This window comes from Callorhinchus milii, unplaced genomic scaffold, assembly GCF_018977255.1.
Source record: "Callorhinchus milii isolate IMCB2004 unplaced genomic scaffold, IMCB_Cmil_1.0 Scaffold1, whole genome shotgun sequence".
NCBI classification, from domain to species: domain Eukaryota; kingdom Metazoa; phylum Chordata; class Chondrichthyes; order Chimaeriformes; family Callorhinchidae; genus Callorhinchus; species Callorhinchus milii.
In genome coordinates this window covers 96,850,264-96,875,398 of record NW_024704742.1, presented here as the reverse complement: position 1 = coordinate 96,875,398, position 25,135 = coordinate 96,850,264, and the positions used below count along the sequence as shown (strand labels likewise).

The window sequence follows — 25,135 nt, the reverse complement described above, 5'->3', positions numbered from 1 at the left end:
TAATATAAAAAAAGGTTATCATGGAACTACAGCATCAGGTGCAGGAATTATTAAATTGTATTAATTTAATTAACCACTCGATACAATACAATTTACGTTTCTATTATATTATAATTAACCACTCAATACAATATAATTTATCTTTCTATTTTGGATCACATTTTTATTAATAATAATTCTTGCACATGATACCTCACTTATTGCGTCATTGAGATGTCTCAAAGCACTTCACAGAATATACTGTAAAGTGAAATGACTATATATTTTGTGGGAGAATTTACCCTTCCTGAATGTTTTGTCTTCCAGGCAAGAAGTGAAGCTATATTCAAAAAATATGAAAAATCCAGGAACAATTAACAACGCCACACACGACAATATACAATTTCCATATCGAATATTGCTACGATATGGTATTAAATTGTAATTAACCACTCCATTCAAGGCAACGTACACTTTCAATATTGAATGCACTTCGATGTTGAATTATATTACAATTAACAAGACGGCATACGATCTCTACCGAGAATACACTTCTCGATTGAATAATATTATAATTAACTACACAGTTCAAGACAATATCTAATTTCTATATTGCATGCACTTACACATGGCATTATATTATACATTATATAAGCGCTTTGGGATGTCCTCCCGACGTGAAAAGCGCTATATCAAATGCAAGGATTATTATTATTATTATTATTATATTACACTGAACCACACGAGACAACACACACTCCCTCGATGGAATGTACTTCTGTACTGAATGACATTACAATTAACCGGACAGGATACGATTTCTGTGCGGAATATACTGCCATATTGGTAACCAACCGCTCCTTACGGGGCATCGCCCACTTCCCTCCCACATTGGGGGACTGGGCCGAGAGCCCTGGGCCTCCGGCACGGACTGCGCACGCGCCGCCGCCCCCGCCGCCATTTTGAGGGGCGGTTTGAACCGTTGGAAACCAGGGAAACGGGGAGCGCGCGGAGCCCGAGAGGGAGAGAGAGAGAGAGAGAGAGACACAGAGAGAGACACAGAGGCTTCACAGCGGGAGCGAGTGAGTCAGTCCCTCTCCGTAATAACCACCGTTCGCCGTCATCACGTTATCAGATTATAATTCCTGCAAAAACCTCCCGACATGAAAGGTGCGGTATATACATCCAATCTGTTGTTGTTGAGAAGGACTGGAGAAGGGAGGGCCCAACACTGGGGGGGAGGGCCCAACACTGGGGGGGAGGGCCCAACACTGGGGGGAGGGCCCAACACTGGGGGGGAGGGCCCCGCACTGGGGGGGAGGGCCCAACACTGGGGGGAGGGCCCAACACTGGGGGGAGGGCCCCGCACTGGGGGGGAGGGCCCCGCACTGTAACCCAACACTGGGGGGAGGGAGGGCCCAACACTGGGGGGGAGGGCCCAACACTGGGGGGGAGGGCCCAACACTGGGGGGGAGGGCCCAACACTGGGGGGGAGGGCCCAACACTGGGGGGGAGGGCCCAACACTGGGGGGGAGGGCCCAACACTGGGGGGGAGGGCCCAACACTGGGGGGGAGGGCCCAACACTGGGGGGGAGGGCCCCGCACTGTAACCCAACACTGGGGGGGAGGGACCCACACTGTAACCCAACACTGGGGGGGAGGGAGGGCCCAACACTGGGGGGGAGGGCCCAACACTGGGGGGGAGGGCCCAACACTGGGGAAGGGAGGGCCCCGCACTGTAACCCAACACTGGGGGGGAGGGCCCCGCACTGTAACCCAACACTGGGGGGGAGGGCCCCGCACTGTAACCCAACACTGGGGGGGAGGGCCCCGCACTGTAACCCAACACTGGGGGGGAGGGGGGACCGCACTGTAACCCAACACTGGGGGGGAGGGGGGACCGCACTGTAACCCAACACTGGGGGGGAGGGGAGACCGCACTGTAACCCAACACTGGGGGGGAGGGACCACACTGTAACCCAACACTGGGGGGGAGGGACCGCACTGTAACCCAACACTGGGGGGGAGGGCCCCGCACTGTAACCCAACACTGGGGGGGAGGGGGGACCGCACTGTAACCCAACACTGGGGGGGAGGGCCCCGCACTGTAACCCAACACTGGGGGGGAGGCCCCGCACTGTAACCCAACACTGGGGGGAGGGCCCCGCACTGTAACCCAACACTGGGGGGGAGGGCCCCGCACTGTAACCCAACACTGGGGGGGAGGGCCCCGCACTGTAACCCAACACTGGGGGGGAGGGCCCCGCACTGTAACCCAACACTGGGGGGGAGGGAGGGACCGCACTGTAACCCAACACTGGGGGGGAGGGAAGGAGGAGTTTATTTTACTCGGGGGTTAAGGGGGTGACTGTCATTTCGGTGTTGGTGGGTGGGGCGCGGGGGCGGAGGGGGGAGAGAGAGTTGAGGATGGGGTTTGGTGGTGGACGTCCTCCCGACGTGAAAGGCGCTGTTTAAATGTCATTTTGTTGTTGTTGTTAATATCCACAGCGGCTGCGTAACCGTCGCCAATCCTTCCCACCGCCGCCACCGCTCTCTTCTATAATAGTATTGCTTACGTTTTCTTCAGAGGGAAATGCCCTGGGATTCAGTGTGTCAGCTCAGCACACGGCACCCTGTGTCAGCTCAGCACGTGGCACCGTGTGTCAGCTCAGCACACCGCACCCTGTGTCAGCTCAGCACACAGCACCCTGTGTCAGCTCAGCACATAGCACCCTGTGTCAGCTCAGCACACGGCACCCTGTGTCAGCTCAGCACGCGGCACCCTGTGTCAGCTCAGCACGCGGCACCCTGTGTCAGCTCAGCACACCGCACCCTGTGTCAGCTCAGCACACCGCACCCTGTGTCAGCTCAGCACACCGCACCCTGTGTCAGCTTGGTGCAAGGGTTTCAATCTCGCCTCCAAGTCCAAAGATTGTGGGTTCAAGCCCCAGTGCGGCACTGTCGGAGGTGCCGTCCTTTGCAATCCACTCCTCTGCTATGTTTTCCAGGTTACATCTTCAGAGTTGTGAAGGTTAACCCTAACAGGCAGTTGGAAGTTCTTTATATGGAGGAAAATTAAAAATTGTAATGGAGGGTGATGGAAGCTAGGATGTTGGTCTTGTTTAAGAAACAAATTCATGCTGTAATGAAGGCTATGGGTATTCTAGAACAGTGTTTTCGAATAGAAATTGCTGACAAGCCACAGGTAACATCATTTTAGCCACATGCACTAATTTTAATAGAAAACCGTACACTCACACAATACATGTATGTTTACATTATATTTGCTTAGCATACTTACTTCATAAACATCTACCACCGTTCATGCAAAGCTTTGTAGTCTTTCTGTTTCACCAAATTGGTAGGCTGTTTTCCCCTTCATCTGTAACCAGGGTGAAAACAACAGATTTCAGCAGCAATATTGTCTGAAGAGGGGAGCAGTCAATTGGGGTTATTTTGACCAATTGGAATAACGGCTACAGAGGAAAGCAAACTCAGCTAACAATGAGCAGCTCCAACAGGGCATATCATGGGCCAAAGCAAACAGCGCCCAAACATGTTCTAAATGGAGAGCAGCGCTAGACAGAGAAAGTCTTCTCTTTTATTTTTCTCTTGTGAGACATGCCAGATCCGGCCTTGTTACCTTTGTTACACACCCTTTTAGCAGTAACCAAGGAAGTAAAAGCTTACGCAATGATCAAAAAACATTTGCACACTCTGTTTTTTGTTTTACCATTTTACCAACAAAGGCACAAAGATATCAAAGTGCACATGCGTACACCGTGCAAATATAAGTATTGACGTCACATGCCCAATGTCTGCCAATTACTCATTTTTTATTAACTATTCAAAAATACAATTTTGCAACATCTGGATTCCCAATTAGCCACATGCGGCTAGTGGCTAACGTATCAGACAACTCTTTGAAGTTTTAGAAGTATGAGATTAACTGGTTCAAAGGACTTCTTTCATGTATACTTGTGATCACGTGAATGCTAATTACATGATTTTTCCTTAGTGAAACATATCTACTCGTGTCAAGATGAACTGTGCAATGTTATTGATGTGGAGGATTACAGCACTCTTTAAAGGAAACTACAAAATGGATATTTAATTTTCTCAGTTGTTTTTCATTTTGTTTTCTTTCTTTTTAAATTCTTCAACAATTTTTTCCCCCCTGTCCACAACTAGGTGCTGTATAAAATGATTGAAACAATCAAGTTACGTCGTGGAGGGGCGTTGAATTTTAAATCACATTATGAGTACCTGTGTGCTCTTCAGGACACGGTGCCATTGCAAGCAGTAAAAGCAAATTTAAGTCAAGGTGCTTTGGACATTAATGGTGATCGCATCAAGCTTTCTGACTGGGAACCTATTCTCAGCACAATCAGTATTAACAACCATCTATCCTTCCTTGCTGTTAGAAGTTATCATCAGCCAAGTGTTGGAGAAATGGGTAAGATACCAGACAATTTTAAAACTTTATTTCACACTATTTGTTTAGAATGTACAGTGTACTATTTACATCTAGCCCCCCTTCCTCTGGTTTGCTTTGAAGCCTTGTGCTGCTGTTTTTGAAAGCAAATTCCTATCAACTCATCACTATATTTCAGTCAGTTGAGTTAAATTATGTAGCTGACTTAGTAGTTCAGAGGCTGGCAGGTCAAATAATGTCAATTGATAATGTTGGCACATTTCGATACCTGTTTAGAAAGATTTCTAAAAAAAATCATGTTTATATTACTTGTAAACTAAAACACTGGGAGTTATAATCCTTGCAGTTAATATTGTGTCTTATATTGTCAAGAAGTGCTTCACAGGAGTTACTGTGAAGTAATATTGACTCTATTTGTAGGTCAGGGGTCTCCAACTGGTCGATCGCTGTTAGGTGCTATCTTGCACATGCTCAATAAAAGCAAGAGGAAGGAGCAATATTTACCACAGTTTTAACGTTAAAGTTGTATTTTTTGCAGATGGATGAAACATTTCGTTTTCAATTTGATTCAATAACGATACAATTCCATCACTCCTTTTGTCTTTTTGATGATACATGACAGCGCCACCCAGTGGCGATCGACCGGTTGGCGATCCTTTTTGTTTGTGAACGCGGCAACCAACGTGCGCGCACCAATGTCCCACAAACAGCCCTGAAGTGAATGACAAATTTTATCTGGACAGTTGTTGGTCCCAATATCAGGAGAACCTCCCTTCTCTCTCAAGTTGTCCCATGGGATCTTTAACATTCATCTGAGCAGGCACTTGGTACCTTTGATTAACATTTCATGTGAAGGACAGGTCAGTTCAATTTTTGCTCTATAAAATTGGAGTGTCAGCTTGGACTTTAAGTTCATAGTCCCAACCTGGGGCTTTGAATCCACAACCTTCTGATTCAGAGGTGAGAATGCTACCAACTGAGCTAGGCTGATGCAGATTAAAAGCAGCAAGTGATTAAAACCTATTTTGCTGCATTAGCAAATATAATGGGGAACCATTGAATTGCATAAATTGGGTGGAATGTTAAAAGTCAGCACAAATAAATACTGTATTTTCTTTGCTCCTCTTGATATTCTTGCTCCTCCACAACTAGTATAAAAATCCTTAACATGTCTCTAATTTATTTAAGACTTTGGTTAAAGAAAAATTATTTCAGCAATATGTAGCTAAAAAGGTACATTGACAAAGGATTTAATTATTGCAGATCAGATTTTTGATTTTGACTGTGAGGAAAAAAATCTAAAGTGAGTAAAGGTACTCAAAGTGATTGATTGTGAAAGGAATTTTCCACCCAAGAGTATGGTTGTAGTATCGGGATGCTTTTGAGGATAGTTTTTATTTTGATTGTACAAGCACACTGGAAGTACAGAGACTAATGAAAGAGGTTTAGTGATAAAATCGAGTTGTATTTTCAAATACAAAAGCATAATGTTTATGGTTATGAAATTGTTATTCAACATCACTTTACTAGCTAGCTTCATCTAAGCATACTCTTTTGAGTTCTACTGTACAGGTTACAGCAATTCAGCACACATAACTCCTATAGGTTGTTTCTATCTTGTTTGTATGCATCAAACCAAAGTAGACTAATTTAGTCTTTGTGGCCAGATAAGCAAGGTAGGCTGTGTTCCCATTTTATATAAAAAAAGACTATCACTGACATGAATTCCCTTGAAAATAGTCACCACTGAAATCACTTTCTGCAAAAAAGCAACCATTGATATAAGTTCCTGTATGCTGCTATTAGTGCTGTTAGTGCTCTGAGATTCTACCCTGCGTGGAGGGCACTATATAAGTTCTACTTGTTTTTGTATTACAAGAAAGCTGATAATCACTCTGCCTGTGCTAGAATTGGATGTACAATAGCAAGGCACATTATAATGGGATTATCCTTTGAGGCTGTGTCATAAGCTATCCTGTAAAGGTCCTTCTACTACGCTGAAGGCAGATGTCCGTTGAATGTTCGTTGAATAGCTAATGAGGAAACTCTGGGCTTGAAGCAACAGCTGTTGGAAGGCATTGCCTGGCATCTGGCTTCATGAACCTTTGTTTCTATATCCTGAGCTTGGTATCTGCCTTAATTGGTAAGTAAACAACTGCTGGTTAAGGTCTGCATCTCCAAGTGGTGAAACCATTGTTTGATGGGTAAGGGATGTTAAGGGTAAGGGAGAATATTTCCCACCATTTTTGTCTACCAGTACCAGCTGTACAAAAGTGTGACAGGGTCAGAGTGTCACCTGAACAGGTATTTAATGCATCTGAACTAAAGGGACAGCTTTTTGAGAATGTTTGAAAATTGCATGTTAAGGTACACGTGTTTCTTTTCTGTTTGAAAAAGGTTATGAACGACATCGACAATATTTCAGAAAACGGATATCAGCTATTCGGTCGAAAGATTTGACATTCAGACTCTGTAAGTCAGTTAGAGATTGCCTGAGTGTTTCCAGGAGTTTGAAAACGCTTGAGCTGCAGGGATTGCCATTGAGGCACAGAGACCTTATGGTATTATCAAAGGTGAGAAAAAAAGCATCAGGTGGAAGGTTGCATCTCCATGAAAATCAGTAATATTATTTACATCTGTGAAAATGATGATATCGTGAGACTTTCTGCTTCTGGTCATGTCCCAGCTAATAACTGGTAGCCGATGAACCCCAGCCCCACTCCCTGCCTGATTCCATGTAAGTGTTTAGGTCCAAAGCTGCTTGTAACGATCATTGAGACAGCTCTCTGATAAAAATAATACCAATCTTTGCATTTGATATAGAGCCTTATCACGTCGTCGTCAGTGTCTCAAAGCGATTGAAAGTATTTACTACAAAGTGTTTTGACTGTATTTTGTAGCATTTCACAATCAGATTGTGAAATACCTGTTAAACAAGTTGAGTTGAGTTAAACCAGATGTGAAATAGGGTGTGATCTGTGAGGCACCAAGTTCAGAACATTGCCAGAAGCAGTAAAAACGTTCAACTTCCATCAATTATAACTGGTGAAAGTTGAACATTGAAAGTTGCATTGTTTATTCCTATATTTCAATCTGAAAACTAATATTAGTAAAATTAATTGCCTGTGTATCTTTGCAGCAATCTTAAGAATACGAGTAGTAAGTTCATCTGTTAGCACTATTTTCTGGGATTGTTTTGTTAGAGTGAAAAAAGCTATCAAATGCAGTTTGCTAGAAAGGGAATTCCATCAAATATGGACTTGTAATAGATTTTAACTTGATGTATATGCTACTTCTCTCTTCAAATATGTTTCTATTCATAAGGATAATATCATTGAGGGGTATAGATAATTCTAATAATTAACCTTTGCATTAGATATAGTGCCTGGTCACATTATCGAAAGTCTCAATGCCACCTGAACAGGCAGACGACATTGGCAATGCAATGCTCCCCAATATTGCACTTGAGTGTCAGCCTGGACTTGTGGCTTGAAGTCGCAACCTTCTGACTCAGAAGCAAGACTGCTACTGACTGATGCCTAGATAATGTCATAAACTACAAGTTAAAGCTCAAGGTTGTTTAAAACAGTCATCTAACGCCCACAATAAGATTACAGCCTCAAAATTACTTAGACTTTAAAAAATATATAAACTTTTGTGTTCAGGGAGAATTTAGAGGATCAGTCGCTTCAGATTATTTTTTCCTGACTTCACAGCAAGCAATTGGAGTGGCATTGACATGGCTTGAGAAACAGTTCCTTCAGTCTGATGTCTTAGTAAAGGAAAGGGAGGAAAGAAAATATATTTTTGAACAGACATGTTTCTGACATTAAAGTTTTTTTTTAATCTCCTGGCATATTAATGTAGAACTTGGTATAATTTCTCTGTGTACTTTTATCCCTTATTAATTCTAATTAATTTTGTGCATTTCATTTTAGGGTTTATCCAATTCAAAATCATTGGATAATCTTTTGTTAGCATACTGTCCAATAGGAGATGAAGGACTGGAAAGTGAGTTCCACTATGTCTCTTATTAAATAAGTTATTACATAATGTAGTACTATTATGTAATACAATGATGTAAAATAAGATTACTAATCAAATTACTTTTTTTATTAGTCATCTGTCAAAGTGTGAAGAATTCTGCAACAATCAAAACTGTAAACTTCACAGGCTGTAATTTAACATGGCGTGGAGCAGAACACATGGCCAACATAATCAAGGCAGGTTTTGTTATTGGTCTTTCTCACTTATATTATCTGTTTTTTTAAAAAAAACACATATACTGTTTCAATATCTTGAATATCAAAAAGCTATATATCAAATTAGGAGTTCTGTTTAATCAGTTGTGGCAGATTGACTAAAAGCCTACCAGCTTATCTTTCTCAAAAAGAGAAAGGTAAGCTTTGGTTCAGATGTGTTAAACACCCATTTAGGTGACACTCTGACCCTGCCACACTTTTATACAGTTGGGACAGATAGGGCTGGGGTCGTGAATCAGGGACCAGTGGATGCTGAGCAAAGGGAGCGGCCAGGTCAGTTGAAGGAGATCACAGATGTAGGGTGTGGCAGGGCTGGGAAGGGATTTGAGCCTGAGAAAGATTTGGACTCAATCCACTGGAGAACATCTCAAAGCACTTGCTGGATGGGCATCCAATTAATTTGACATAAATTTTCTACAATAAATTCCTGAATCATTTTTATGCATAAATGTTTTGTTCTATACAGTACCAAACAACAAAAAGGCATGGTGAGGTCTGGGCAGAGAGCCTTCGTTATAGGCATCCTGATCTTGATTGTATGACTGGCTTGCGTCGCATTACCGTAAGTTGTAATGCATTGATTGGTGATGATGGAGCTATTGCTTTTGCAGATGCCCTTAATGATGACCTGTGGCTGAAAGGTACGTTATACTGAAAGTCATTTATCTGTTTAATGTTAGGTTTGCTACATAGGAATGGTCCTATTATAATATCTTTTTTATAGTGTAAATGATTTGTTGTGCATGTTGCAATGATTCTTACTGCATTGATTTGTTTGCCAACAAGTACACTGTCACTACACCTCACAGTAAAACATTAAGTGCTTTGAGACTTCTTGATGACATGAAAAGGCTCGATATCTAATGCGAGTATTATTGTTAGTCTAAACCCCGAGTAAAATAACAGATTTGAATCTATTGTTCCATTGTTATGATCTCAGTCTAATATGGGTTATTTCCTCATGTTTAGTTGTTATCAATAAAGTGAAAAAATGTAGGTTGGCAGTAAAATATACCTCAATAGCATCATTCAACTCCTCACCATTCCCTGCAAAATTTGTCTGCAGTTTCCTGCAAAATCGACAAATCTCCCCACAATCTGGGGTAAATATTTCCACACTTTTCTATTGGCCCAGATCATGACCCAATGTTTAATGGAGAGTGGTGATCCACATAGAGTGAGCCAAGACCCAAATTTTCTCAATGTTGCTATATATTGAGGAATTTTAGACCCAGGCAAAGAATTGAAGAAGTATGACTTCCAAAGTCTGAAGTTAAGAATTCTCCCAAATTCTACACTTTTAACATTTTAACACTATGACCAAAATAAATTTGGGACCTGATTCATTGTTATACAGAAGGAGAAAGGAGTTTTTTTCCTAGTTTTTCCTGGCCAAAAATCCCACAGATATCATTGATGATTCACATCAAGGCTGTTTGTGGGATTGCTGTGCATAAATTATTTCCCATAATCACCAAAAAATACATAGTCAATACACTTTTTACAGTAAAATCCTGTGACGTGCTTTGAGAATTTAATGACTGGATAATGTGCTAAATTAAATGGGTGGATTATTTTAAATACATACAACTAAGAAGTACTCGTTCCAAGTTGCTTTATGCCCTCCGCCCTGCCTGCTCGTCCATTGGAGGTCGGGCCTTTAGCCTTTCTGGAGCCCCTCCGCCTTGCCCCCTCACTTGTCTCCTTCAAGACCCACCTCAAGAGCTTTGGTAATTTTCCCACCACCATGACCGTGCCTTTGGTCATCTTCCTACCACCACCCCCTTGCCTTTTCTACATTTTTCTATCAAATATAATTGATTAGGATCAGAAGTAATTTTGTTGTAAAATACAATTCAAAGAAGTTTATTGTGAAGGACTGTTGTGAAGATTTGCATATAAATTTATGATTATCTGTCTAGATTAGTTTGGCTTCAGAGGCAAATGCTGATGAATGATGTTGGAACAATTAAAGTGCTTTTTGCTGCTAAATGTTTTGACATGAAATACGTTTTGTAAAGTAAATGTCTGTTATTTGTTTCAGCGCTTGATTTGCAGCAGTGTGGAATTTCTGATAAAGGAGCCAAAGCTTTGCTAGATGCTTTGCAATCCAATGCGGCGCTTGTCATTCTGGATGTTAGAAAAAACCCACTGATTGGTGAGTTTGGTACCAGAAATAAAATTACTCGTGCCTTGTGGGTATTCATGCGTAACTATTCTCAGCTGTGTGATTAATGATTAATTTTTTAAAATGTTTTGGATGTTTGCTAGTGTTTGATATATTTGCTGATAGTCAAACAAAAGACAACATGGTGAAGAGAACAAAATATCTATTAATCTTAAAGGTAAAATGATCAGTATGTGTGTACTGTTTCCTTTTACCAACACCTCATATATCTAAGATGTTTTGTAATTGCACTGTAGTCAACGTCTGGTAGCATGTTTTATAATTGAATTTAAGATGTTCGATTTTCACTTAGTGTGCAAAATTGTGTTTACTCTCTGCGACCACGTAGTCTAATAGCCATCCATGGGATTTTATTCATTTGTTTTGATGTATGAGTTGTATAATAATTTGATTTAAATTAACTTCAAGGCATTATTACTAAGTACATAAGATACTAATGAACAAAGCAGTTGGATTTTAACTTTGGGGATACTTTTTCAGATTGAGAGCCAGTGTTTTTATACTTCAACTTACAAATGGTCCTGGGTTTGGGAATTGGACTTCAGGAAAGTGGAAGGGCATACACAGTGCTCTTCATTGATGCTGAGATTCCGTTTCTCCATCTATTCACTTTATCCCAAACCCCGGAAAACATGTGACTACTGCAACAGTGGTACATTTTTATTTTCCACATATGGCACCATCATATACAGTTTAATTCTGAACTATGGATCTATGGTTGTTAGAAACTATTCTTTTCCCAAACTAATTTAATTGGTATCATTATTGTTAGCTACGGGAGTGTAATTTCAGCCACATTCAACAATAAAATTACATGTGTATAGCGCCTTTCACGTCGGGAGGATGACCCAAGGCGCTGGACGAAACATTATCTAAACATGCATTTGCCCACAAAACACACAGTCACTACACTTTACAGTATATCCTGTGAAGCTTTGGACATTTTCGCGACATGAAAGTCGTTATACCAAATGTAAGGATTAGTATCAAAACCCTGTGGAGATAATTTATTTGCTTATCTGTGCTTTTTATACAGCACAGTTGTCATTAGTCATTTAATACGTCATATTATGGGAAGATGAATTTTGATTTCACTGTGATACTGTGTTCAAAAACGATGTGATTTGAAGTTGAATTACATTCATTATTCCTGTAATTAAATGTTTTTAACTCGCCTCTAGATCCTGTTTTAGCAAAATCCATTATTGAAAAAATATTGGTGAAAACAAAGGAAGTGAATTCTGAGGTAAGATCTTTGCAATGCGGTTACTTAATTAATCTATCTTCCATTTCTTAAAACTGGATGAAGTTGCGCCAATACAGAGGATGATATATTATAATATTTTGAGTGGAATTGAGAAAATAAACGTGGAACAATATTTTTGGATGCATCGAGACAGCAGAATAATGGAACACATGTTAAAGGCTGCAAAGGAAATATCAGTACAGAGACCAGGAAGTATTTATTTACTCAGAAGATAATTATTGATTGGGATAGGTTAACAAAAAGGAAGGTTGATGCCAGGACCGCTGAAGTGCATTTGCTTGATGGGAGGATGGTTGTGTGGGAATTCTGGAAGGATCAGATTGAATAGGCTTTATTCTTCCTCCATTACAGTACAAGTGGTTATCACCGATATCTTCCAGAAACCCTGCTAAACAAAAGTCACGAAGAAAAGCAATATTGCTGGGGCATAACTTGAAAGGAAAAGCTACAATCCGTATTGGTAAAATTTTAGGTTAATGCTGCTATCTTTTTATATTTGATGATTTTTCATGCTTCCATATTACATCTTAAAATCTTTTTTCATAAACTTAATGCACTGTCCCTTATTTATTTTCAAAAAAAAATTATATTTAAGAAGAAATTGTATAATTGTTTCTAATTTGTCATACATTTATTTAATGTTTTTTATGTTTCAAATATTCTGGGCTGACAAAAAATGATTGCCTCTTAAAAGTTCCATGAACTGGGGCTTTTGAACTGTAGAAAGTCATAATTTCTGTATGTTACCAGTTTGCATGTTGGGTTGCTTGTTGTCTGATGATTGAATAATGACTATTATTCTTGTTTATTGCATATTGGTAGTTGTAAATTATTGATATTTTACCTTCTAATTTATATTGCCAAAACTAATTGCTTGCTTCCTTCATTGCTGCAGTTATATGGAAGCACAGTGGTAAGAAAACAATCTGTGGTAATAGTTAAATGCAGTTACATTATTTACTGTTGACACTGAATTCAACAATAATAAATCTAATGTTGTGGACCAATTTATATCAGAAGTAAAGTTGGGTTTTCAGATATATGAAGTTGTTCTCCACCATAAGACAAAATACATATTTTCTGGTAATTCTGCTGAATACTGATGAAATGTGCTACCTTAGAATAGTGGCAGGTTGGTTTAAGTGATAAGCAATCTTGTTACTGGAACTCTCAACTGTTTGAATAGGAGGCTCCAAGTATTTTTTCTTAAATTGTCCTTCACCACCCAGAACTCTTTTGTGACAAGCCCTTTTGTCCTCCCTTCCAGGCATATTGTTCACGGCATGAGCATTTTAATACAGAAAATGAATAAAATGCTATTTTGGGGGAAAACACTCAACATGGTGGAAATTAAATATTTTCTATGGTCTTGCTGTTTCATCAGCTATTTTACTATTCAGAAAAATAGGTCATTTTAAATATTTGTTATGTAGGTGCAAGAAAACTTACAGCTGATAGAAGGAAGAGTTCTCATGTTCATCCAGATGCTATCCCTGAACCACTGCCTCCAGGTGCAGAAGGATATGTGCCATGGCGTACTGCTGCACGTGCTCATAGATTCAGGTATTTTTTTNGCCTGTTTGGTTCATTTGTTCTCTCTTATAAAAANCTTTACTTTTATAAAATGCAAATCTTTGTGAGATTCATTTGTTTTATTTTAAGTCATCTGTGCTGCTATATCAAACCATACAACTCTAGTTGTATCAGCCCTCCTGATTGGCTCGCGTCAGCGTCTCCGCACCTCAGGCACTGACAGCATCAGCATCCAAGGCTGCACTCTCCACCTCTCAAAGCCAGTCAGGAACCTCGGCGTTCTGTTCGACCCTGAGCTGTCCTTTCTTCCTCATATCCGCACCACAACTGGCACCGCCTTCCATCACCTCCGGAACATCGCCAGACTACGGCACTACCTCACCCCTCACGCTGCTGAAACTCTGGTCCACGCCTTTATCACCTCAAGGCTGGACTATGGGAACTCTCTCCTCGCCGGCCTTCCCGGCACCTCCCTCCACAAGCTGCAGGTCATTCAGAACTCTGCAGCTCGTGTACTGTCCCGCACCAGGCTTCGCGACCACATCACTCCCACCCTCGCTCACCTCCACTGGCTCCCCATCCCCCAGAGGATCAGGATCCTCATCCTCACCTACAAGGCCATTCACGGCCTTGCTCCCTCCTACCTCTCCGACCTACTATCCCCCTACCTACCTGCCCGTACCCTCCGTTCCTCTGGCTCTGGTCTGCTCCACATCCCCCGCCCCAACCGCCCTACCATCGGTGGCCGGGCCTTCAGCCTCTCAGCCCCAAGGCTCTGGAACTCCATCCCCCAGTGCCTTCACCTTGCTTCCTCCCTTTCCTCCATCACGGCCGGTCTCAAGACCTTTCTCTTTGACCGAGCCTTCAGCTCCCCTCTCGACTCTCTACCCCCTCTTCGCTCCCTCCCTTCCCTCCCCTCACCCTGACCATTTCCCCCCTTGCTCGGGTCCTGACCCAACTGTCCAGCGCCTTGGGACGTCCTCCCGACGTGAAAGGCGCTCTATGAATGGAATCTTGTTGTAGTTGAAAATTTTAGGATTAGTTGATAAGAAACCATTCCCTTTAGAATTGTATAGGATAATCTTGTAGGAGTGTTGCAGTGATAACTGCGGTCATGCCCTTGCACCTCCCTACCTCCCTAATCTGTTCCTAACCCCATTTGACTGCTTGCTTCCTTTATTCAACTAACACAAGCCTGCTTTGTGTAGCCTGACTTCTTTGGGCCACAATCGATGGGTGTGCCTTCAGACATTACACCCTTCATCTCTGGAAAACCCTGCCTCAATCCCTCTGCCTTATCCCCTCTCTATCCTCAAATCCCAATTAAAGCCTGAGACTTTGACCGGGCATTTGTTCCCCTTTCCACTCTTCCACTGCCGTGTTCCTGCATGAAGGGCACTATATAAATGTTGCTGCTGGCATAATTACTCTTCAAATTTGTTGTGCCACCATTGATGATCTAGTGGATAAAGGCGCTATCAGGTGTAACCCTAAGCCGTACAGAGAAAGATTGAAAGTTCAAATCCTATGCCTGAGTTAACATTACATTTGTCCTCAGCATTGCTGTATTGGAGAGAGATTGGCTGGTTTTCCCATTCCTGATTTCTGATTTATGTTAATTATGTAAGTGTATCATTGAACAAAACCATTTGTTTCCATATGATATAGCTTCAATAAGTGGAAACTCACTATTAGGGGCACTGATGCTTGAATAAGATGCATAAGTACACTTAAGATTTATACTTGAAAATAGCCACTTGGATAAGGAACTGGAAAGAGTTCAATGCTTACACGCTATAAAATAAGAACATTTATGTCAACAAAGGTTGCTATGGTTTCAGTTTTGCATATAATAATTCTTAAAGAATTTATTTTTCCATTTTAAAAGGGGCTTTTCTCCAGACATGCCACTGCACCAAAAGGAAATGCAGGTAATGATGCGACAGTAAATTACAATAGTTGTTGTATTTTAATCATAAATTTATGCCATCCAAACTCCGTTCCAAACATTTTAAATTAAAATTGTTTTGATATGCAGAAAACTTTATTCCTTTGTTATATATGTGCACAGTTTATTTATACTGAATCAAAACCACTAGTTCTCAGATTATTTTTTATTTTCTTTCACTGTTGAAGATAACTACAGTATATCTTATCTGTTAGGCCTACTAAAATTGGTTCGGACTTGCCAAGCTAACATGTAAAATGGCAGATTGATGTCATGGTATTTTGAGTTTATTAACTCTGCTGAGATTGGCGCAGGGCAGTAGACATAATAATTATCCTCTATAGTGGAATACAGCAAGTGAAATTTTCATTGAAAAGAATAAATCCTATGGGTGTTGGGGAACAAGTATAAATTTAATTTGTAACCTCTAGAGCAGGTCTCCAACTTCTAGGTGGTGATCATGAGTGCTCAATAAAAACAAGGAAAGGGTGATATTTACTGCAGTTTAAACATGAGAGTTTATATTTTTATTTTGAAATGTATGAAATACTTCATGCATCTTGCTTCATTTTCAATTAGACTCATTGACAACCCGTCATATCGCTCCTTCCTCTTGTCTTTTTCATGCGCGAGAAAGCCAGCGAGCTGGGATCTCCCCTGCTCCAGAGCATTTCTTTAAGTTTACTTTGGAATCGTTTTTAAACAAGCAGTCAACCTCTTTTAAGAGAAGATTTTTTAATTGTCTAATGACTGCTTGTATATAGAGAGGGAAATTAGTTTAGTTGGCAGCAACTCTAACCTAACAATTGATTATGAAAAAAGATCCTATTAATCCTAAAACAAAAACAGAAGTCGCTAGGAACATACAGCAGGTCAGACAGCATCTGTGGAGAAAGGAAAGTTAATCAACGTTTCAGGTCCACGACCCACGACCCAGTTCTAACAAAGGGTCGTGGACCCGAAATGTTGACTCACTTTCCTTTCTCCATAGATGCTGCCTGACCTGCTGAATGTTCTCAGCGATTTCTGTTTTTGTTTTCAGATTTCCAGCATCTGCAGTATTTTGTGTTTTGTTCCTATTAATCCAAGTTTTTCTAAATTTTCCAGGCCACGTATGGCTTATGAAATTACTGTTCTGTTGCTTGCTGGCTGCTCATTACTTTAAATGGCCCCGGTGCAGCCGTGTAAAATTAGAGATCAAAGCTCACAAATTAAAGAGAAAGTGAGAAGGGAAGTAGAGACAGGGAGAATGGAAGAAGAAAAACAATAATTTTTTTTACAAGCATCGTAATAAGATTATTTTTCTAAAGAGTGGTTAATTTGGCATGCAACCTTTAATCCAAAAGAAATCTCAAGATTCCTACCCTTGCTTACACAGCCCTTTATAACCTAGTACCTCCCAAGCTCTCTGACCTGCTCATGCTCTACTCCTCTACCCACCGCCTTAGATCAACTAGCATAGGCCTGCTGTGTGTCACCCCACTTCTCCGTGCCACCATCAGAGGCCGTGCCATCAGCTACCTCGCTCCTAACCTCAGGAACTCCTGCTTCAGTCCCTCCACCTTGCCCCCTCTTTATCTTGAAATCCCACTTTAAGATTTACCTGTTTACATGTTTATGGTCACCTATCCTTCTCGTTTGCTCAGTGTCTAAACCCACCACTGTACAGGGCTCCTGGATATTATTTGCACAAAATAAATGAAGTTGTTTGTTGTTGAATAACATGGATATAAAAATCATTCTGTTAATTATATTCATTGAAGATTGAAGTTACAATGGTATCACCACTAATTTTGAAATAAAATTTGCATTTTAAACCTTTTAAAGTATAATAATAAGGAACTAAATTTCTTCCAGTTTTTTAAAAATAATAATCCTTGCATTTGATATGAAGCCTTATTCCTTTCTGAAATGTCTGAGCTGAGTTTTTTACAAGATTATTGTAGAGTGGAGTGACTATGTAGTTTGTAGGCGAACGTATCAAACGCTTTTTGATTCATTAGGCTGTTTTTAATTGGAGCAAGGCGGTATGGCAATTCAGTGTTGCATTGAAACTGTTTTAGAATATGAGGCATCAATAATGCAATTTATTGATACAAATGCTCCTGCTGTCTATCAGATGTGTTACAATGCAGGACTAACATGTAGAATGGTTTAGTCATCATATCTTCTGGATGACTGGTTAATTGCGAGACAATCAGTTGTTTGACTGTGGGAATGTTGTGGAATGAGGAGAGATGGAAATAGCTAAAAGTACAGGAAGCTTGATGTTCTGACTATTGTTTCTTTGTTCATGTAGAAGAAACAAATGTTGCATCATCTTAAATCGCTTTAAAATCATGACTTGTAATACAGGAAATGTAGGATGCTAATAATTGTGATTTTTAAAATAAAATTGATATCTTTCTAGAGGAGACTGAAATTTACACATCAAAGTCTTGTACAAGTGCTTTTCTGGTAAACAGTTGATACAGTATAATTTTGTTATCTGTAGTGTTGCTGATCTCCCACATTATTGATACAACTAAAGTATGCAGGAATTTCCCAAATGACTTGAAGATGTTTCATTTTACAGTAAATCAGTAATGATTAGAATATAATAGTCATCGTAGCTAAATTTTACATTAGAATTTGAGATTTGACATTTACAAGTTCATTTAGCAGCGTTAGACATTTTGGCTCTGCTTTATTGAAGGTCCTTGCTGCCTGCTTTACAAGTGGAATCGTCGTGATGTTTGACTTTTGTCCAGAGAAATTAAGGAAATAGCCATTTACTGAAATCACAACTGCATCAAATACAGAAGATTGGATACCACTCTACCCATTAAGGCTTTGACTTGCAGGGTTAACAAGGGCTGAATGGGAAGAAACCGTGTCCCCAGTGACATAGCTGCCCCTCCAAATCCTATCGATGAACCAGCTGTCATCAGTTGTACCCTGCAGATCCACCTAGGTCAGGAACCGGACTACCGAGTCCACTACGAGGGTTGATTTGATTCCAATACTCCGTTTGCAAGTATGTCACCTTGGAGCTCAGCTCCGAGGAGACAACCACTTTCCTTTCGCTAACCACTCTCGGAGGATTGATTTCAAGTTCACTCTTATTGATGGGATAAAAATCTCCTTTTATTGATTTAAGTGCAATTAGCTAAGATTAAAAATTGAATACCTTCATTAGGGTTGTCCTCATTGTTACTTGTACTCCAGTGATACTTTATAATTAGTGCAGTAAGATGAATGCTGGGTTGATTTGTCAGTTCTGATTGAGTGCAGGCTGGCAGCCATGTGAAGGTAACCCTGGAGAGTGCATCATCTTCAGAAACTGAAGAGTCCATCTTAACTAGAAAACCACCAGTGGAAATGACTGGTGGAGAGTCATCGGAATCAATTACAGTAAAGCAGTATAAACGATTAAAGGTATTTAACTATTAATGGTTCTACATGTGAGACTTCCTTTAAAGCTTTAAAAGTTAGCATTTTGCTTGCATCTAAGTAACATTTCCAATGAAATTGAAACTGAAAATGTTGTAAAGTGAGTAAATAGTAATTCATTCAAATTACAATTTCACCGCATTTTTAAAAAAAGTTGTCTTCAAATATTAGTGATTAGATTATCATTGTTGTAATAATTAGTAAGGTGGTGTCGATCCTCAGTTTTTGTTTGAATATTGATCAATGTTTGTTTCTCTCTTTGTCAGTTATGATTACTGATTACATTTTTTGGGTAAAATGGGTAAAACAGTATGTTTTGCGTATAGGAATGTTGAAAGTATTTTAAGTTTACTTTAATCTTATTTTGACAATATTATAATTGTATGACCAAAACATTTAAATAATTGAGTCATCCATTGATCTTTAAACCAATCTAGAAATCCAAGACACCGCAATAATAATTTTTGTTCACAATGGTTATAATCAATCCAAAACACATTAGTTAGAACCAATTTGTGTTTCTTATTTTTGCAACAGATGGAACTGGAGGAATGTCGGTTGAGGCTAGAGGAACAGAAGAGAGCACGAACAAGGGCTGATGCTAAATTCATGGAGGTATTTTCCTTCTTAATTTTTATGACATTTATATTACATAGAATCTACAGCTATGGAACTGGAAAGTTTCATTTTAGTTGAACCAATTGATATACCAGTAATTGAACCCTGAAACTAAAAGTACAGTACTTTCTACTGAACAATCGGGATGAACCCTGGGTGACTATGAAAGTGTAGAAAATGGGTTTCTATCTGTGTATTTCTTTCACATTTTCTCTCTCTTTCTCTAACCTGTATATTCCAGCATCTTGTTTTTGCTTACACTGTTGGTTCAGTGATGCTCCATTAAAATTGCACCCCTGCATACTTTGCACACAATTCCACAAATAAAAAACAAACCCAGTATCTATTGAAGCCCAATTTGACTGGTGCATCATCATCCAATGTGAACAGTCGAACATTAATTAAATTAATTGCTATCATAACACTGAAATGTGATTTGTTTCTACTGATATTTTTGTTTTTTCCTAATTTGAATTAATTTATGCAATTTGAGTACAACTTGACTTATTCCCTCAATGTTCTAGCAATTTAGTTTTGTCTTTAGAGAAAATACTGTAATGTTGCTACATTATAGACGTGAAAAATTCATAATTGAGAAATTTTAAGTGATCTGCAGATTGAGTTTGTATGGTATAAGATTTCCTTAAAAGCTAACCCCTAATCAAGAAATAAAAATTAGTAAATTTTTTCGATATACTCAAGAGATGAATTGGAAAATATTATCATAGTAGGTATGTTTATTTTCAAATTTAGTTCATTTTTTCTTTGTTTGCCTTTCATAGCTTGAAATTGAGAATACTCGTCTGAGAAACATCAACCTTTCTATGTCTGAGACTCTCCAAACACAGTCAGTGACAAATACCATTCTTGAAGATGAAGGCGTGCTGGAAAGCATCGAAGCCTCTTTCCAGAAATTTCATGCATTTTTAGATCTCTTAAAAGATGCTGGGTATGTTGCATCAAAGTTCATTTTCTATGTTTTGTTGTTTAAAATGGTCTCATATGTGGTTTAAGTTATATGACAAGTAGCGAGTTCTAATTTGCAGTTGTGTTAATCATGTATAAAGAAAAAATTACGGTATTGTATATATAATTATGCAATTAATTGATTTCAGTGACCTCCGCTTCACCTATAAATCCCTTCATGCCCTAGCACCTTCCTATCTATGTGACTGCTCACTCCTGTTTTCTGCTCATTTCCTCCACCTATCTAACTTGGGCCTGTCGCCAACATTGGTGGCTGAGCTTTCAGCTACTGCACCACTAAGCTCTCGAACTCGCTCCCTTACAACTTTGTCTTGCTTATTCTCTATCTTTAAACCCTAAGACCACGTCATCAATCCAATGCTCACAATACTGATCAATACAGTGCTTTAAAATCACACTAGTTTTACTAGAAGTTTTGATCATATTTTTAATTATTTTAGATGTTAACCTGCCAAACTACAGTTTCAAACAATGAGATGTACATCAAATAGTTGTTTGATGTACGATTTAGATTATTTTCTATAGTACGGTTGTGTCTATAGAACGGTTGTGTTCTTTTTTGTCCCAACACTATTTTGTGTATTTGCAGCCTTGGACAATTGGCCACCATAGCAGGAATAGACCAATCAGATTTTGGACTTGTGGGACGACCTCAGTTTTCATCTACCGGTGGCAAGGATCAGAAAGAACAAGATGTTTCAACTGGAGATGTATGGCCACTAAGAACACAGATGGACAGGGTGAGCAAAATATAGATTTTTTTTGACATGCACTTTTTATAAAAAATTAATTAATTTGTCATTCTTTCACCCATATTTGATCACATTAGACATACAGGAGTCCTGTAGCTCAGTGGTTAGAGCACTCGCCTCACAAGCGATTCCCAACAGGGCAAAACTTGGGCAAGTTTCCTTACTCCACATGCCTGATAATAATCCCTAAGAAAAAAAACAATAACAAGTTGGTCACTGAATCCACGACTGTTTGTGGGACACTTCTGTGCACAATTGATTGCCACGATTCGCCCACAAAATATACAGTCAATTCACTGTACAGTATATTCTGTGAAGGGCTTTTAGACGTCTAGAAGATGTGAAAAGCGTTATTATTATATTTTGTTTTGCAGATAACTTTTTATTCTTTGTCATTTAATTATTCAGTAGTAATTAATCTTATCTGAATATTGATTCATTTTCTAAATCAATTATGTTGGTAGAACATCACGGAGAGCTTATTTGAGCACTTGTTTCACTTTTACTTGTTAAATAGATATCATACATGATATGAAATCTGTTTCAGTGTTTTATTTAGGCATTGATATATTGCTTACTTGTGAATTCACCTTGGAAGATTTTCTATGATAGACCATAGTATTTATTTTAAGCTTTGTAAGCAACCGCAAGAATGTGCAAAGTCAGTGATACCTGTTACTACCCACACAAACTTTACCATAGTAGTGTAGCAGCAGAAACATTTGAAATTAATTTTATAACTCCATTGTTGTTGTCCTTCGTGTTGTTGTGCTTACCCAAGTGGGCACAGTTCGAATTGGAACGAGTCTGCTGTATAGGATAGCCATTCTCTAGGTCTCTACTAGATGATGGTACAGGCTACAGGCCTGTTTAGTCTGTCTACCGGGTAAACTCAAATCATATATTTTTTATATGTAGCCAACAGGTTGTTCACCTGACAACAGGTTGTTCAGATGCACAGCTCAATTTTTCTGCACTACAAATTATTTGAGTAAGTGCGCTTCCAATGACCAGTCATTTCTCCCACATACCCTGAAATCTTACAGGAAAAAAAGGGAAATAGCTCATAAACTGTTCCAGTTTGATAATCAGAAAATGATGGATATGTGTTGAATGTTGTCAAGTTGCTTCAGTTTGGATATTCAATGTAATGTTGGTGATTTATTGAGTAATTTCAAAATGGATACTCTTGTTTATCTGAAAGTGATCTTTTGATATCCAAATATTAAGTTAAATTAATTTATAAACTAATTATAATTATTTCTACTTCTATCTGCTGGATTCTGCTAGCAGACAGCAACACAGTGACTGTTAACGGCCTATTGATTTCTGTAGAGCACATAACCTATATGCCTTTCCCCATTATGTTTCAATAGCATGATTGTCAACGACGATTGAGCCTCATACTCATATTGTAACTGGGTTAAACTTCCCATAATTACTTTGCACTAATAATAATATAATATTGTAATATAATAATCTATTATATTTATATATTTAAATATATTTATTTTAATTTACATTATAATTAATAAAAATAAGAACAATTGTTTGTCAACACATTATTAAATTATGGTTATCTAGATGAGCATGTATAGTTTGAAGAACTACAATACAAAATAATTAACGTTATCTTTAATATTTTGCAAATATTCTATGGTGAAAACTCTTCTTGATCGCAATTAATTTATTCATGCCATTTTTTCTTTAGCTTAACAGTGAAAATCAAGTCTGTTTTAAAGAAGGTGCATCGGCAGTGATCCCCAAGTGTTCCAAAAATGGATGTGTTCAGTTTGCCAATGAGTCGGTTGATTCGAGATTCGTTAATCTGCATTCAAGCCACTCCAGCTGTGGGGATGAAGTTGCTGCTAGATCTTCATGTTCAAATGGACCAGGAAACCACAGTGATAGAACAAGGAAGCAGCCTACCTCAGGAAAAAATGGACTACCCCAAAAGCAACTAGCTTCTCATCATTCGGGAATATGCCCAACCCATTCGGTAAAGGGCCAGTTCGACGCTGGCACAGATAGTCAAGAAGAGTTATAATAGAAGGAAATTTCATACATTTGTTGATGAGATCAACAAAATAAGCTTGCAATCATGCCTCCTTTACTCCCAAAAAAGGAGGATAAAATAAGCAAAATACTGATTATAAATAGTGTATGCAAATAGATACATGTATTATGAAATGTTTCTCAATCTGAAAGTTGAAACTATCTGCTCAAATTTGGAGGGAGAGGGAACTTCAAAACAGATTACATTGAGCAGTGGATTACACGTATGGGTTGTTGCTTTCATGAGAAAAGGCACCTTCGTTGATCACTGAAGATTTAATTGTCTAGGACTGACGCACAATAGTATTCACTTGTGAAATTTTTTTTACTATTGATGTAAACAATTAAGTAACAGAAGACCAATTATAGAGCACACAGTATCTTCCTTTACCCTTCCTTTCTCTTTATCCCTCCAAACATTTAACAAATATATTTTAGTCCGTGTTATCAATTTTTCAGGATTTCTGATCATAAACAATTGCCCTTTGCATGTGTAGTAGTATGTTCAGAATCTACCATTGTAATATATTCTTGGGAATTTGTGTAACCCATGGGTCAATTTGCCTTCTAGTCAAAGATATGAATCATCTATTCTTTTAAAAAAAACACAGAAAATTGGCCCTTCTGCCTTGAAATTGTACTGTACAAGTAATGCATTATATTTTTTAAATTATTTCTTTAAGCATTATTTTACACATTCATCAGAATCTGTGAATTACACTAATGCAGTTTTGTATTAAATGTGCTATTACCTACTTATATATTATGAATTTGATGTAATCCAGGCTGCTGTTTGTTCCATTAATCTGCGCTTTATCAAAAAGAATTGAAAGCTACATTTGTACAATTCCAAATTAATTTTTGCTAGTCTTGTCTGTTACACACACAAATTTCATAAGTCAAAACATTTTGCTAAATTTCTCCTTGATTTTGAATTGGTAGTCGGTGAAGTAAATGTTGATTTTTGACATGCAGGTTTTGAATAGATACTTACAGTAAATTCACCAATCTTCATATTTGTGAATGTTTTAAATATATTTCAGTTTGAAATTTTTGTACATTTCTTTAGATCACAAGTGAGTTAATAATATTGCAGGAAACTAGTACATCAAAACCACTTTATAATACAGGGTCTAAAGACCCTGAGGTGGCTGGCGCTAAGACAGCATTTACATCACAATATGGAGTACTGAAGTTGGGAGTAAACGCATGAAACCCAACTTCACTTATAGCAATGTGCAACTGTATAATCCTTTCTAAGCTGCGATTTTTATTCTGGATGTGACATATTTTGATCTACAAGGAAGGTATGTATAAACCAGCAATACCTAAACTACAGTATATTTTTGGTTCATGGGATTAGGTGGCCAATGCATTTCATCCCTGACTTAAAATGGAAGCCAGTTCACCCGGTGGACCATAGATTCCATAATTTAGCTTGCTGTTGCCTCCACAAATTGTATTTTAGACCTATTTGAGATACATTAGTAAATACCTCCAGAATTTCTAAACCCAATTTAATTTGGGCCTTTATTTAATAACTCTTAGCCTGGATTAGTTGGGAGCACTCATCTTTTGAGTCAGAAGGTTGTAAGTTCAAGCCCCACATTAGGACTTGGAACTCGTAATCTAAGATAACGCACAATGCAGTTCCTGAGGGTTGTTGCAGGTGCTGTCCT

General features: G+C 39.0%; 1 protein-coding gene across 4 annotated transcripts; it reads left to right on the top strand.

Moving 5' to 3' along the window:
* Window positions 1–941: 941 nt before the first annotated feature.
* On the top strand, window positions 942–24,472 carry cep78 (centrosomal protein 78). 4 transcript variants are annotated; one of them, XM_042333620.1, is made up of 16 exons: window positions 942–1,061; window positions 4,171–4,435; window positions 6,812–6,987; window positions 8,353–8,425; window positions 8,534–8,637; window positions 9,143–9,317; window positions 10,721–10,834; window positions 12,046–12,110; window positions 12,483–12,603; window positions 13,565–13,694; window positions 15,553–15,595; window positions 18,886–19,029; window positions 19,582–19,659; window positions 20,445–20,611; window positions 21,239–21,389; window positions 23,113–24,472. In XM_042333620.1, exons 2-16 carry the CDS (start codon window positions 4,183–4,185, stop codon window positions 23,446–23,448), a joined length of 2,130 nt encoding a protein of 709 aa, XP_042189554.1. In that variant the 5' UTR covers window positions 942–1,061; window positions 4,171–4,182; the 3' UTR covers window positions 23,449–24,472. The 4 variants fall into 4 exon arrangements, with proteins under 4 accessions (XP_042189554.1, XP_042189550.1, XP_007903110.1 ...); XM_042333616.1 differs by having other exon boundaries at window positions 942–1,149; XM_007904919.2 differs by lacking the exon at window positions 942–1,061 and adding an exon at window positions 2,980–3,184 and having other exon boundaries at window positions 12,483–12,591.
* The last annotated feature ends 663 nt before the right edge of the window (window positions 24,473–25,135 follow it).